The sequence below is a fragment of the Carassius auratus genome, chromosome 25, assembly GCF_003368295.1.
Source record: "Carassius auratus strain Wakin chromosome 25, ASM336829v1, whole genome shotgun sequence".
Classification (NCBI taxonomy): Eukaryota; Metazoa; Chordata; class Actinopteri; order Cypriniformes; family Cyprinidae; genus Carassius; species Carassius auratus.
The window spans coordinates 16,195,616-16,211,278 of NC_039267.1; the positions used below are offsets into that span (position 1 = coordinate 16,195,616).

A 15,663-nucleotide genomic window follows, 5' to 3' on the forward strand; every position below is an offset into this window, starting at 1 on the left:
AAAATGAGTCTGTCTCTGGCTCAGCGCCAGCGAACGAACACATATCTGAATTTAGCAGCTGATGATATGACGCACAGAACGATTTAATCACGCCTGGTGTGATTGTATTAAATAAAGAAAATATTAATCGGCTAATTTTTGTCTTTAGGAAGCTGCATTCAAAATCCACTTGGCTAAAAAATCTCAGTTATCTAGCATGTTTAAGTGAAGTTAATTATGTCATTTTATTTGTTTTCAACAGGCTATAATGAGTGCTGTATTTCTCGATAATAACCAATCCAAGCAGCTTTGAGGGAGATGCAATGGCGACACCTTCTGGACGATTTCGGCGGCATGACATTAACTCATGTACAGTATGTCCTACACTGAAACATGCATGGAGTGCTATTAAATAATAACTAGCCTAAATAATATACACGCAGCTCTCTGTTTGCAATTTAACACATGTAGCCTACTGTACACAGCAAACTGTAAATGTAAATATAATGACTGCAGAAGTCAAATTAGTTATGTAGTCACCTGCATCAAAATGGGGAATATAAATCTAGAAGGGGTGTGTAGTCATTAAAACAGTGTGTCATTCTTTACAAGGTTAGCTATCTCGACAGCATTTTAGGGCGTTTGACCTGCTCATTAAATTATTGGACACAGTAATGTTGTCTAGAAAGACTGTTCACCAGGTTTTGAGAGAAAAAGCTAAAATAAATAAATAAATCCTGCCTATGTAGACCGTGAGAGACAATGATGCCCAAAATGTTGTCTAGGCAGGCAGCTCAATAGGTTTTGAGTCACATCCTCATAACGTTTCCAGGTACAGTTTCATGACTCAGATGTGTTGCGTAGGAATGATGGGAAGTGTGTCTTTGACTGTGTACCAACGTGTTTCATCAAACAGAAGTGAGGACTCTCTCTCAACACACAGAGGACACTTCTGAAAAGGAAAAGGTGAGTAGATACATGCAAGCTGTATGATTTCTACATTTAGCCTATTATTTTTAATGTATTAAATTACATTTGCAGTTTGACTATTTCAAGTAGACTAAATTGCGCAGTTGCCTTGAGAAATAAAAATAAAAAAGGCTTTTGAGAACCTGTCATCACAACCCTGGTAAAGTTAAGACCTTTATCATTTTATGTACAGAGGTACATATTTATGTATATATGCATGGCCACAAATTAATACGTTGTATTAAATAACTCATGATAATATTTGTTTTTATATCTGTTCATATGACATGTACAGGGCTTATATTTATGTGCTGTCTTTGATGGATATGCTCACTCTTTTTTAAACTATACGAGAGTTCGTGATTATTGTATTTCTTTTTTTTTAATATTTAATACATTTCTTTCACATGACAGCTTGTTCGTCTGTGCTTGTTTTGCTGTTGGAACATTTTATCCTTCGATTCATTTGATTTCAAATTAAAAATTCTTATTCATTCTTCCAGTTGAGGTTATATCTCACAATTTAGAATTTTGTATCTCAGAATCGCAAAGTATTAACTAATTGTAAGATATACCATAATAGTATATGAAAGAGAAGTCCTTTGAAATCGATGGGAAATTTAGTTGCGCCAGTAATCTTGCGTAACAGGATATTGCACATTATATTGAACCATGAAGGTGCGTTATTATAAAATAGTCAAACTCACAATGGTGAAATACAGGCTAAACTCAGAATTGCGATATATATAAACTCCATAGCAGAAAGTGTAAAATGTAACATAAATCTATCGATATCCATTCTTTATTATGCAGTGTGGTCGTTGCAAATATAACTTTTGGCTATAAACCTGTTTACATATTTCCCTTCTCTGGTTTCCTTACAGAATCACACACCATGACAGGCCAGCTACACACAAAGCGGCTGCTGTCCAGGCAGTACCGAAGAGTCTTCTCTGTCATTAACTCACAAATTCACACCAGCTCTGGGCTGGCCGCTAAGGACCACTACAAATTTCTGGTGCTCGGTGGTGGGACAGGTGGCATAACTATGGCCGCACGTATGAAAAGAAAGGTCGGCGCGCAAAACGTGGCTATCGTGGAGCCTAGTGAGGTATGCAGCAGCAGAGCCTTTATAGCTGAACTGGCCCTTTAAGAGACCCTTATTGTGCCTGGCTGTTCTTTAGGCATCATGTACGTCACATGCTGGGATTCAGGTTTATTGGACGGATATGTACAGTAACTGTTCAAATGTTTTGGGGTCTCAATGATCATGTGACACTAAAGACTGTGGTAATAACTGCTAAAAAATCAGCTTTGAATCTCAGAAATAAATCACATTTTAAAATATATTACAATAGAAAGCTGTTATTTTAAATTATAAAATTACTGTTTTTACGGTACTTTTAATAAATAAATGCAACCTGGGTGAGCATGAGAGACGTATTTCAGAAATATGAAAAAAAAGACCCCAAACTTTTGCATTTTTAAGGTATGTTATTTAAAAACCTTTGCATTGTTTCCTCTGTGTTCAGCATTACATCTAATGCACTTTTGACTCCAGGTGCATTACTATCAGCCGATATGGACATTAGTTGGTGCAGGGGCCAAAAGTGTTGCATCTTCTGGACGATCAACAGCGAGTGTGATTCCCTCAGGGGTGACATGGGTCAGGTCCAAAGTGGCAGAATTTGATCCTAGGAACAACGTCGTCCACACAGACTCTGGGAAAAAGGTATCTAGGTTGATAGTTAGCGATTAACGGCTTATCCTAAGCCAGGTTTAGGCCACAGTTCAATTAGGATATTAAAGTAATTTTTATAAATCTGCCTTAGAACAAACAAAGGCCCTGATATTATTTAAGGTCAGTCAGTGCAGGTTTCTTTCATTTGAAACAGCTCAGACTTACATTTTAGTCTAGAACTAGGCTGAAGCCTTGTCTGTGAAACCCGGGGAATGTGTGTCGTGTCATGTTTTGGGATAGAGTTGTGATTTTCTGCAAAGCTTTAGTGTTGAAAAGAGTAATCCTTTGAAATTGCTGGGAAATCTTGTGGCATCAGTAATGTTGTGTAATATGATATTACACATTATATTGAAGCAAAAAGGTGTGCCATCATAAAATAGTCATAGCTGACATGAAGTAACATGAACTTGTTGCAAAATTTGAAGGAATATCATGTAGGGATGTTCATTTTCACCGGCTAACTGTTAACCGACTGTTAAGAATTTCGGAGAATTTCTCATTCGACACAAAATCAAATGTTTCTGTATTTGCGATGTATTTGAATGGCAAATTATTATTTATGTAGCCTACTTCACTCGCGTTCCAATATCCACGTCAAACTAAATGTTTTGCATTACATCACAGCGATACGGTGATAACACAAATTGTAAATGGTTTGCCATTAATTGTGTGCATTCACAATAAAAACAAATCTATGTGTGTAAAATGAGCATAAAAAAATACACTCTCAGAAAAAAAAGGTACAAAAGCTTTTCAAAAGGTACACTTTTGTACCTTTTAAGTACTAAGATGTACACTTTAGGTACTAATATGTACCTTTAAATAACCAACATGAACTCTTTAGGTACAAAGTTGTGCCTTTTAAAAAGGTACCACTACAGTGACAACTTTTGTACCTTTTTTTCTGAGAGTGTAGGATGCCACTTTCTGCTGTCTGGTTTCCTTTCGCGCAGCAGAAACATTTTCTTAATTTAATATACAAGTAAATATATATTTCTCATATGCCTATTTATTTGTTTTATGTTTTTCTCCGTATTTTTATCATGTAACTGTTAACTTCTTTTCTTCTCTCAGATTTCCTATGATTATCTGATTGTAGCTCTTGGCCTTGAGCTGCATTATGAAAAGGTATGTTATGAATTCATTAATAGACTAATTAATTGACTAAATTGCAAGTTTTTTTCAGTTTCATATGCACAATGTAAAACCTTAACTGTATGTAGTGAATGCTTTGATTGAGAGAAGCATTTTTGGCTCCTGTAGTTGTTTCATTAATACAGCGTGGTGTTATTGCCACATCAGTCCAGAGCAAGTGTCTAATCTTAATGTAATGTTAATTACATTTGTCTATCAGACTTGATAATAACGTTCAAGTTAAAGGGGGGGTGAAATGCTATTTCATGCATACTGAGTTTTTTACACTGTTAAAGAGTTGGATTCCCATGCTAAACATGGACAAAGTTTCAAAAATTAAGTTGTACATTTGAAGGAGTATTTCTGTTCCAAAAATACTCCTTCCAGTTTGTCACAAGTTTTGGAAAGTTTTTTTCGAGTATGGCTCTGTGTGTCGTTAGATGGAGCGGAATTTCCTTATATGGAAGAGCGCGAGTATAGCAGAGCACTGAGAGCAGAGACATTCACTGATCAGAGCGAGAGCATCGCGAAATGTCACAAAAGAAGTGTGTTTTTGGTTGCCAGGGCAAGACAACCCTGCACAGATTACCAAAAAAAAACCAGCATTAAGGGACCAGTGGATGGAGTTTATTTTTACAGAGCATCAACGGAGTTGTGCAAGAGTTTTTGTTTGTTCCCTGCATTTCGAAGATGCTTGTTTTACAAACAAGGCCCAGTTTGACGCCGGATTTGCACATCGTTTATTTCTTAAGGATGATGCAGTCCCAACGAAAAAGGGTCACGATCGTGTGTTGGAACCGCAGGCGGTGAGTAAAACTGCTTCAAATATCTCTGCCTCCTTGTTAGTGCGTCCGCCTCCCATGCCGGAGACCCGGGTTCGAGCCCCGCTCGGAGCGAGTCGTTGCTGCTGCTGCTCTCGTTCAGTTTCAGCCTCTGGATCTAAATCTGGATCATAAATAAACGGCTGAATCTGACTGTTAGCCATGGTTTGTTTTGGATGTTTTTTTCCTCACAGTAATGTCACAGCTTCCAAACGCTCTCAACGCAAAAGCCTATTCGCGCTCGTGATTCTTTAGCTCCGCCCACACGTCACGCCTCCAGCCGGTCGTGTTTTTCCGGGAAAAATCGGTACAGACTATCTTTCTCTTATGAATATAATAAAACTAAAGACTTTTTGGAGTTATGAAGGATGCAGTACTATTCTATAGGTACTCAAGATTAACAGGATATTATATATAGGCAGGCAGACACATCCGGGAGAAAGTTCAGGAGGTTGCCTGATGATCTGGAGAAGAACAAATAACAGACGTAGGGAGGAGCCATGGTGGAGGACTTAACAATTTCTTGTGTGATGTTTGATGAGATTTTCATTTCAAAATTGTCAATCTAATTGATTTAATTCTGCTGATTACAGATCAAGGGCCTGCCTGAAGGGTTTGACCATCCCAAAATCGGTTCAAACTACTCTGTGAAAACAGTGGAAAAGACTTGGAATGCCTTGAAGAACTTTAAGGAGGGCAATGCTTTGTTCACTTTCCCAAACACTCCCGTCAAATGTGGAGGAGCGCCTCAGAAAATCATGTACCTTTCTGATGCCTTCCTGAGAAAGGTTCATTCTTAATCATTGAAATCCCCCAAAATTTGTTACAATCACGATTTTATGTATAAATATACTGTACTGTATGTATGTACAGTACATAAATAATCAGCTTTTATTTATACACTTACAAAAATAGAATCCCGTTACTATATTTCTGGACATGTGTGGTAGTAATAACATGATTCTTGGACAAATATCATGATAAAACCATGTTTTGGCCAATTATCTTGGTAAAACAATATATTTTGGACATATGCATAACATAGTAATACAATATTTTGTGGACAGAAATCAAGGTAACACAATGTATTTTTTACATATGCGTACCATACTAAATACTATTAATACATTTTGTGGATAGAAATCAAGGTAATAACCAGAAACAAAGGTTATAATGTTTTGGGGGGGCATTTGTCTTTGTAACACCATGCATTTTGGACGTGTACTTTGGTAATACCATATTTTGAACTTAAAAGAGTAATGCCATGTTTTTGGCCATATATCATGGTAAAACTATATATTTTGGACATGTACCATGGTAATATAATATTTTGTGGACATAAATAAATGTAATACCATGTTTTGGTCATATATCATGGTAACACCAATGTATTTTGGACAAGTATAATGGCAATACCATGTTGTGTTGAACAAGGGTAATTCCATGTAAATCAAAATTAGAAAGAGCTTTATTGCCAAGTATGCTTGCACATACAAGGAATTTGTTTTAGTGACATAAGCTAAGCTTCCAGTACACTGAAACAAAAACTAAAAAAATGCATTGCAAATAAATTAATTGTATGAACAGTTGTGCTACAGATGATAATGGAATAGAAAAGGGTTAGATGCAGAGGTGTACTAGGATGGAGAGCTAACAAATAAATATATGGATATACATTTAACTGTTCGTGAGGTAGATTGCCTAGGTGAAGAAACTGTTCTTGTGCCTGACTGTCCTGGTATTTACAGCTCTGAGGTGCCAGACAGATGGCAAAAGTTCGAAAGTGGGGTAAGATGTGAGAGATCCAGAGTCATTTTACGAGTCCGGATGTTTACAGTTATTGAAGGGTGGGCAGGGGAGCACCAATAATCCTTTCAGCAGTCAGACTGTTCTCTGTAGTCTTCTGATGTCTGATTTTGTAGCTGAACCAAACCAGACAGTTATTGAAATGCACAGGACAGACTCAATGACGGCTGAGTAGAACTGTTTCAGCAGCTCCTGTGGCAGGTTAAACTTCCTCAGCTAGCGAAGGAAGTACAACCTTTGTTAGGCCTTTTTAACAATGGAGTCAATGTGATTGCCCCACTTCAGGTCCTGAGAGATTGTAGTTCCCAGGAATCTGAATGACTCAACTGCAGTCACAGTGCTGTTCATGATGGTGAGTGGGGGGATAGCAGTGAGGTTTCTCCTGAATTCCACGATCATCTCCACAGTTTTGAGTGTGTTGAGCTCCAGGTTGTTAAGACTGCACCGGACAGCCAGCTGCTCAACCTCTTGTCTGTAAGTAGACTCGTCACCGTCCTGGATGAGACCGATGACTGTAGAGACTGTAGCGTCAACTGAAAACTTTAGGAGCTTGACAGGGGCTCTTTAGAAGTGCAGTCATTGGTGTACAGGGAGAAGAGCAGAGGGAAGAGAACACATCCCTGAGGGGCACCAGTGTTGGTGGAGCAGCTGTTTGATGTGAATTTCCCTAGTCTCACTAGCTGTTGCCTATCTGTCAGAAAGCTGGTGATCCACTGACAGATAATGCTAGGAACAGAGAGCTGGGTCAGTTTGGTCTGGAGGGCGGTTTGGATGATGGTGTTGAAAGCCGTACTAAAGTCCACAAACAGGATCCTCACCTAAGTTCCTGTTTTGTCCAGATGTTGCAAGATGAAGTGCAATCCCATGTTGATTGCATCATCCATGGACCTGTTTGCTTGGTAAGCAAACTGCAGGGGGTCCAGTAAGGGTCCATTGATGTCCTTGAGATAAGCAAGAACCATTTTTCAAAATGACTTCATGATGACAGACGTTAGAGCCACAGGCCTGTCGTCGTTAAGTCCTGTTATCTTGGGTTTCTTTAGAGTGGGGATGATGGTGGAGCATTTGAAGAAGGAAGGCACTTCACACAACTGCAGAAATCTGTTGAAGATCTGTAAAAAGATGGCGGCCAGCTGGTCAGCACAGGTTTTCAGACAGGCTGGTGTAACGCCATCTGGGCCTGGTGCTTCTCTTCTTTTATTCTTCATGAAGACTTGGCGCACATCTCCTTCATTGATTTGAAGTGCAGGAGGAGTGGAGAGGGGGATTGCAGAAGGTGTTAACCGTTGTGTAGGGAGATGGTCAAAATGGGTGTTCCAAATCTACAGTAAAACTCATTCAGGTATTTAGCAAGTGATGATTGATTTGTCTCAGTGCAGGGGGATGATGTCTTGTAGTTTGTGATGGCTGTCAGCCCTTTCCACACTGAATTTGAGTTGTTGGAAGTGAACTGGTCTTCCAACTTTTTAGCGTAGGTCCTTTTAGCCACTCTAACCTCTTTGTTCAGTGTGTCCCTGGCCTAATTGTACAATACTCTGTCCCCATTTCTGTAGGCATCCTCTTTGGCCTGACGAAGATGTCTGAGTTTTGCTGGAAACCATGGCTTATCATTGTTGAATGTTAAATAAGTCCTGGTAGGAATGCATATATCCCCACAGAAACTAATATAGGATGTTACGGTCTCCGTGAGTTCGTCCAGATCAGTGGTAGCAGCTTCAAAAACACTCCAATCAGTGAGTTCAAAACAAGCTTGTAAATCCTGCTCTGTTTCGTTGGTCCATCTTTTTATAGTCTTTACTACAGGTTTAGCATATTTAAGTTTCTGCCTGTAGGTCTGTATAAGATGAACCAGGCAGTGGTTACATAGCCCCAAAGCTGCTCGTGGAACAGAGTGATATGCATCCTTTATTGAGGTGTAGCAGTGATCCAATATATTACTGTCTCTGGTGGGACATGTAACATGCTGTCTGTATTTTGGCAGTTCACGGGAGAGAATGGCTTTATTAAAGTCCCCAAGAATGATTAAAACAGAGTCCGGGTGTTGTTGTCCTGTGTCTGTGATCTGATCAGTGAGTTTCTGTAAAGCCAGGCTCATGTGCGCTTGCGGAGGAATGAAACTCCCGTGTTGAACAGAACGGCTTACAGTTAACAAAGAGCACTTCTAGATCTGAACAGCACATCTTCTTTAACACAGTTACATCTGTACACCACCGTTAATTGATGTAAAAGCATGTCCCACCACTACGCGATTTCCCTGTTGATTCTGCATTGCGATCTGGATGGAGTCATGAATGGCATCAGAGCAGCTGAGTGTGAGAAATTGGGCATATATCATGGAAAAACCATGTTTTTTTTAGTGTAACATGGTAAGACCATGATATTACTCAAAGTAGCTTGGAGTGCCATGTAAATACCAGGGTGAATATGGTATTCATTCATACCAAAATATTACCATGGTATTACCTCAGTACATTTACAACTCAATAATATTAAAAGAAATGACAATATTTTTTAAACAATGTTCTTTTTTTAGACAGGGAAAAGGTCCAAAGCCAACATTATTTATAACACCCCCTCACCAAAGCTGTTTGGGGTCAAGAAATACGCTGATGCCTTGTGGGAGATTGTGAAGAAACGGGACATTAACATAAACCTCAGGCACAATCTCATCGAGGTCAGGGCCGACAAACAGGAAGCCATTTTTGAGAATCTGGACAAACCTGGAGAGACAAAGGTTTACAAGGTAGATGTTGTTAAATTACACAAAAAATATCTTTAGTTCTGTTAAGCAGTAGTTTAAGTGTCTCACGGACCCTTCATGTTGGTCATAGTATGAGATGATCCACGTCACCCCTCCGATGGGACCTCCTGCAGTGCTGAAGGGCTCCTCGCTGGACGATGCGACCGGCTGGCTGGACGTAGACAAGAACACTCTTCAGCATAAGACTTACGCCAATGTATTTGGTATCGGAGACTGCACCAATCTACCCACGTCCAAAACAGCAGCAGCAGTAGGTAAAACACCTAAAAAAACACCTCATCTTTCTATGTTTTTTTTCTGGGATAGGGAGAACGAGATATTAGTCCCTGCTCATCAAACCTTTTCTCACTACTCATCAGACAGTTCTAGAACCAGCTTCAGTCGTCTTTTTTCACCATACAACAGTGGTTAATTCCCCATTCATTGAGGTGATTTTCATGGTGAGAGAGCTGTTAGTGCTTGATTTATTGAAATGAGAATAATCTGTGAATATAATCTTCTACAGCTGCGCAGTCTGCAGTACTCGACCGAACTGTCAGCCAAATTCTGAAGAAAAAGACACCGGATAAGATGGTAAGTATGTTAAAGGATAAACATTAATGTGGTTTACAAACTGTTTGCTCCTCCAACCTTAATTCGTGTGTTGCCTGACTGTTGTTGCAAATCAGCTTAAAGGGTGAATATGAATAATTAATCATAACTAGTTAGAATTAATCATAGATATTTAGAAGATCTGCTGAAAGTATTTACTTAAAATCTCAGTGTAATTTATAAGAATGTTAATTTCCTGGTTAAGGAAAATAACTTTCTTATTGTACAATACTACTCAGAGCATGTAGCAAAAATCTGCATGATTAGGGACTCCAGATATGAGCAAACAATGAACATCCTCAAGTGCGATACAAGTAAGACTTTATTAACTACATAAACACTTAAACTAGTCTAACATACACATATACAAATACACGCATACAGTGGGCATAGGAAAAAGGGTTAAAGCTTAAGCAGTGAAGAGAACAGAAATAAAACATGGAGCTATCATACAATTTGATATTCAGATCTACAGCCTAGAGGAAACATCAGTTTCTAAGTTCAAACACACTTTTGCAAAGGATGCAAATGATACTTAATGTATCAATTAATATGTCAAAATTTGATACATGCACACGTCTCGCCTTTCTGAAAGAGAGTCCTGATGCACTCTCGATGGGAAAGAACCATCAAAGTCTGAGGATCTTTGATGAATAGAAAGTCAAGGCTGAAGGCTTGGGATTAATTTATGGTGTCTTTAGAAGCGTTGTTGCACCAGTACAGGCTCTCCACATGGACACAGAAGACTTAGCAGAAGAAGAAGTACATGGGGGATTGGCTTGTCCAATGAGAAAGGCTGAAATTCCAAGCGGGAGGTTGGAAATATGGGAGTGTTTTACAACCCTTTGTGTGAGGACATGGTAATTTGCATATGGAACTCTACTGAGGGTCCATAGACCTTTTGGTTAGATGAGGGGGTGTTACTTGTTAAATATAACAAATAGTTGTGCGTCTCATTGGTCCAAATGCTACACTGTGCCCCCACCAGGGTGGTTGTAGTGTTAACAAAACAATTTCTGTGTTTTAATATGAAATAAGCCAGTGATATATTTTAGTCAATAATTAGTCAAGCTGGAGACTGCCAAACCAAATATGGCTGGCTTTCAGGTTCATTTGTTTCACTGTAAGGGGAAAATTAAGTTCAGTGCCTTCTGGGATGGTTGTTCCACACAGGCTACTCAGCGTGTTGTATACTGAACAGTTTTGCATATTTGGTACTGTGGGTCATGGTTGTCCTACACATACTGAAAATATTATTAAAACATTATGCATGCCTATAACAGAAACATTGCAGCATGGTGGCATACTGTTCCAAAAATAGCTGTTTTCCTTATATAACTACATAAAAAAGTAGCAAGTACATTCAAATGTTAGGGCTATGTTGTCCTGAAGCTCAACTGCGGCCGCAGTTAAATGCACTTGCATTTTCAAATACTTTTATATACGAAATTGATGTACACACAGTCAGTTATGTTTTCAGAGCAGGACAAAACATCTGATATCGAAATAGATCTGTGCATTAGTGTGAATGCAGCTTGTTAAAGCTGCCACCGTCTATGATCTCATCAGTAATTATCAAACGGCAATAATGCTGAGGAAACTATAGTCTGTAAACCTTCAGACACTTAAAGAAGACTTATTTTAAATAATTATTAGTTTTAAAAAATAGCCTACTGTGCTTATATAATAATAATAATAAAATAATAATAAAGTAAATTTTGCACAAAACAAATTTGATATGAATTTAAATGAAAATGTATCCACATGCTGCAATATTGAAAACTGAGAATGTGACGCACCGTGATATTGAGTTGATAATGACAATCGTAATTGAATTGTGAAACCAGTGAAGATTCACACCCCTATTTTTAAGATGGAAGTACTGACATACGGAGATTCCAAATATAAACAAAAAGCATATAAATGCAATTTTATTTAAGATGTTAAATTTTAAGGATGTATTTGCGCAGCAGAAGAATTAACTGGGGGAAAAATGTAGATCAATAATTGTTTTGGAATCAGATCGTGACTCCCAGAATAGGAATCAGATCAGGTTGTAAAGTGTCTGAAGATTCCCACCCCTAATAGATGTACAGGATGCATGACAACATTATAATGCATCGATGCATCGTTAATTTTAATCGAATCGAGTCCCACCCCTATCAAATGTATGTAAATAATACATACATTAATTCATTCATTAAATTACAGCTATACTAATAAATATTTAAAATGTCATTTTTCAAAATAAGCAAGATAGTTACACATTGAATAATAATCTCTAATATTAAATAGTAATTGTGTATGTTGCAGTATGATGGCTACAGCTCCTGCCCACTGGTTACCAGCTACAACACAGCGATCCTGGCAGAATTTGATTATGACGGACAGCCGCTGGAGACCTTCCCTGTGGACCAGAGCAAAGAGAGCAGGATTATGTACCACATGAAAGCTGATTTCATGCCTATTTTGTATTGGCATGGACTTCTCAAGTGAGTCCCGATCGTGTACTGATCATAACTTTCTGATTAAAAGCCTAATATTCATTTTTTGTCTTCCTATTTTGTTTTTCTTCCTCAAATTAAGGGGATTTTGGGGAGGCCCAGGACCATTACGGACCATCATGCATTTGGGAATGAAGTAGAACAAACTTTTATTTGGAAACAAAGCAAAAATGTATTCTTTTTCATTATTAACAAGTTTCTCTTAGACGATGCTTGATATAAGTGACTATCCAGAGATGTCTGCTTTTAAATATAGTTTGCTAGTTATGTATAATTTCCCATTACAATGCTATATAATATTTTTGGCTGTGGCATAATCCATGTCTTTGCGATTAAAAAACATTCTATTTCTGAGCAAATTTGAATATATGTTATAAATATGAAACTAAATCACAGGTTCTTTACTCCAGATAGATAGATAGATTTTTTGATTAATTGGCTCCACACCTGTTTCAATTCTCCCAATTAAGTTTTTAGTACTTAAGTTCTGTGTTTATCCCCTGTTCCTTTGTCTGCTATCATTTGATACATGTCTGGTTGTGCCCATCTCATTCTGTCATTAAAATAACTCTTTTGGAACTGTATTCCTTCATTGTGCGCTTGTGTTCACATCAGCGTTTGTAACAACGTACACACTTCACAATCATCTGGAGGTGGGAACCGGCGGACAATTAAAATGAGAACTTTAATAATAAAATAAACACCAAAACAGTGCAGCAGCCCCTCACAGACGACTGCGGCGCACAAACAAAAACCAAATACAAAATAAAGTCCAGGCCTGGTCATCTCTCATCCGTCACTGTCATCGCTACTGTTTTGTATCCTTCCATCTCCTCCGTGGGACTCGTCACACTCGTCTCATCTGCAGAGCCTGGCGGTGGCACTGGACTGCCCTCGGCGGAAGGCACGACACTCCTCCGCAGCCCGGTGGACAGTGACGGCTTCTCCGATTTTGGGTAGCCGGCAGGAGTCCTCCGTTCCCTGTTCCTCCCCGTTCAGGCGGACGGCAGCAAGCTCCTTCCATCTCCTCCGTGGGACTCAAGATGGAAGCCCCGTTCCCACGGCTCTCGGCCCTGCCCCACTCGTTACAGCGTTTTTCTTTCTTGGACTGGTTTAAAGAAGTATTACCCTGTGCCCCTGAAACTCCTGCATCTTTGCTGGTTCCGGCCAGCTGATCTCCTCCTGTGTTCCCATCCAGCATCGCACTCCCTCCTCCTCGTCTGTAACAGCCACCAGTTTTAATTTTAGGTTTTAATTTCACATTTAATGTAACTTTTAATTTTTTTAAATATAATTTCAAACATTAGTTTTCAATGTTTTATGTTTAAAATATCAAAACATTATTTATTATTTGCAAAGTTTTAATTTTGTTGATACTGATAGCATTTGCTTGGTATCAGCCCAAATGCAAGTATCTGACCTAAAAGATGGTGCACCCTTTTAGAAAAAAATGGCATAAAGGTTAAAAAAAATAAAAATTAATTAGGAGTCAGCTGTCAATACAATTAAAAATAAGATATGAGAACAATAACACACTCAGCAAAAAATTTTCTAGTTAGCGATGAAATCACAGATTTATATATTTTTGTCAGTGTTCAAACCCTTTTTTTTATCTCGATGTGCCACCCCAAGATTTACTGTGGCCTCATCTGGCAACCCCCATTTAAAATTTTCTGAGGGCACTACTGATGGTAAGCCATAAACATTAATTGCCAAAGAAGCTGGCTGTTCACAGAGTGCTGTATCCAAGCATGGTAACAGAAAGTTGAGTGGAAGGAAAAGGTGTGGAAGAAAAAGATGCATAACCAACCGAGAGAACCGCAGTCTTGTGAGGATTGTCAAGCAAAATTGAATCAAGAATTTGAGTAAACTTCACAAGGATTGGACTGAGGCTGGGGTCAAGACATCAAGAGCAAACACACACAGACGTGTCAAGGAATTTGAACCACAGACAACATCAGAGGCATCTTACCTGGGCTAAGAAGAAGAACTGGAAAAAATAAACAAACTAAAAAAAGCTTTTTTTAAATTGGTCTTATGAATTATTCTAATTTGTTAAGATAGTGAAGTGGTGGGTTTTTGTTAAATGTGAGCCAAAATCATCACAGTTAAAAGAACCAAAGAATTAAAGGGGGGGTGAAATGCTCGTTTTCACTCAATATCCTGTTAATCTTGAGTACATTTAGAGTAGTACTGCATCCTTCATAAATCCAAAAAGTCTTTAGTTTTATTATATTCATAAGAGAAAGATAGTCATTACCGATTTTTCCTGGAAAAACACGACCGGCTGGAGGCGTGACGTGTGGGCGGAGCTAAAGAATCACGAGCGCGAATAGGCTTTTGCGTTGAGAGCGTTTGGAAGCTGTGACATTACCCAGAGCCGCTGAAAAACATATTAAAGGCTCTGACATTACCGTGAGGGAAAACCCATCATCCAAAACAAACCATGGCTTACAGTCAGATTCAGCCGTTTATTTATGATCCAGAACCAAATCCAGAGGCTGAAACTGAACGAAAGCAGCAGCAGCAACGACTCGCTCCGAGCGGGGCTCGAACCCGGGTCTCTGGCATGGGAGGGGACGCACTAACAAGGAGGCAGAGATATTTGAAGCAGTTTTACTCACCACCTGCAGTTCCAACACATGATCGTGACCCTTTTTCCTTGGGATTGCATCATCCTTAAGAAATAAACGATACACAAATCCGTCGTCAAACTGGGCCTTGTGAACAAGCATCTTCGAAATGCAGGGAACGAACAAAAACACTTGCACAACTCCGTTGATGCTCTGTAAAAATAAACTCCATCCACTGGTCCCTTAATGCAGTTTTTTTTTTTTGGTAATCTGTGCAGGGTTGTCTTGCCCTGGCAACCAAAAACACACTTCTTTTGTGCCTTTTCGCGACGCTTTCGCTCTGATCAGTGAATCGCTCTGATCAGTGAAATGTCTGTGCTGCTCAGCCTCGCTATACGGGAGCGCGCGCTCTTCCGGCAGAAGTGCCTCAGGACCCATAAAAGGAAATTCCGCTCCATCTAACGTCACACAGAGCCATAGTCGAAAAAAACTTTCCGAAACTTGTGACAAACCGGACAACTTAATTTTTGAAACTTTGTCCATGTTCCGCATGGGAATCCAACTCTTTAACAGTGTAAAAAACTCAGTATGCATGAAATAGCATTTCACCCCCCCTTTAAACTACTTCGGTCCTTGTGCAGTGAATTTATTTAATACAAGTTTAAAAATTTTAGTTGAATTGCTAAAAGAAATGAACTTTTTCACGATTAATTATTCTAATTTACTGAGATGTACCTGTAAATCTAGAAGGGATGTGTAATCATTAAAACAATGTGTCATTCTT

General features: G+C 38.9%; 2 protein-coding genes across 2 annotated transcripts in view; both read left to right on the plus strand.

Moving 5' to 3' along the window:
* LOC113043514 (phospholipid-transporting ATPase ID-like) overlaps positions 1–15,663 on the plus strand; it is a 260,088-nt gene that overhangs the window by 60,769 nt on the left and 183,656 nt on the right. The gene's annotated exons all lie outside the window — the stretch shown is intronic.
* On the plus strand, positions 833–12,888 carry LOC113043524 (sulfide:quinone oxidoreductase, mitochondrial-like). The gene is made up of 10 exons (XM_026202969.1): positions 833–945; positions 1,833–2,059; positions 2,510–2,680; positions 3,764–3,817; positions 5,238–5,432; positions 8,984–9,193; positions 9,282–9,465; positions 9,717–9,784; positions 12,116–12,294; positions 12,389–12,888. Exons 2-10 carry the CDS (start codon positions 1,844–1,846, stop codon positions 12,444–12,446), a joined length of 1,335 nt encoding a protein of 444 aa, XP_026058754.1. The 5' UTR covers positions 833–945; positions 1,833–1,843; the 3' UTR covers positions 12,447–12,888.

What these genes read in the sequence shown, in the direction of transcription:
- LOC113043524 (XM_026202969.1), top strand. Translation starts at nt 1,844, where the DNA reads ATGACAGGCCAGCTACACACAAAGCGGCTGCTGTCCAGGCAGTACCGA. An exon ending in CTGATGCCTTCCTGAGAAAG is followed by an intron (nt 5,433 to 8,983) that starts GTTCATTCTTAA and finishes TTCTTTTTTTAG; the next exon opens with ACAGGGAAAAGGTCCAAAGC. An exon ending in TATTGGCATGGACTTCTCAA is followed by an intron (nt 12,295 to 12,388) that starts GTGAGTCCCGAT and finishes CCTCAAATTAAG; the next exon opens with GGGATTTTGGGGAGGCCCAG.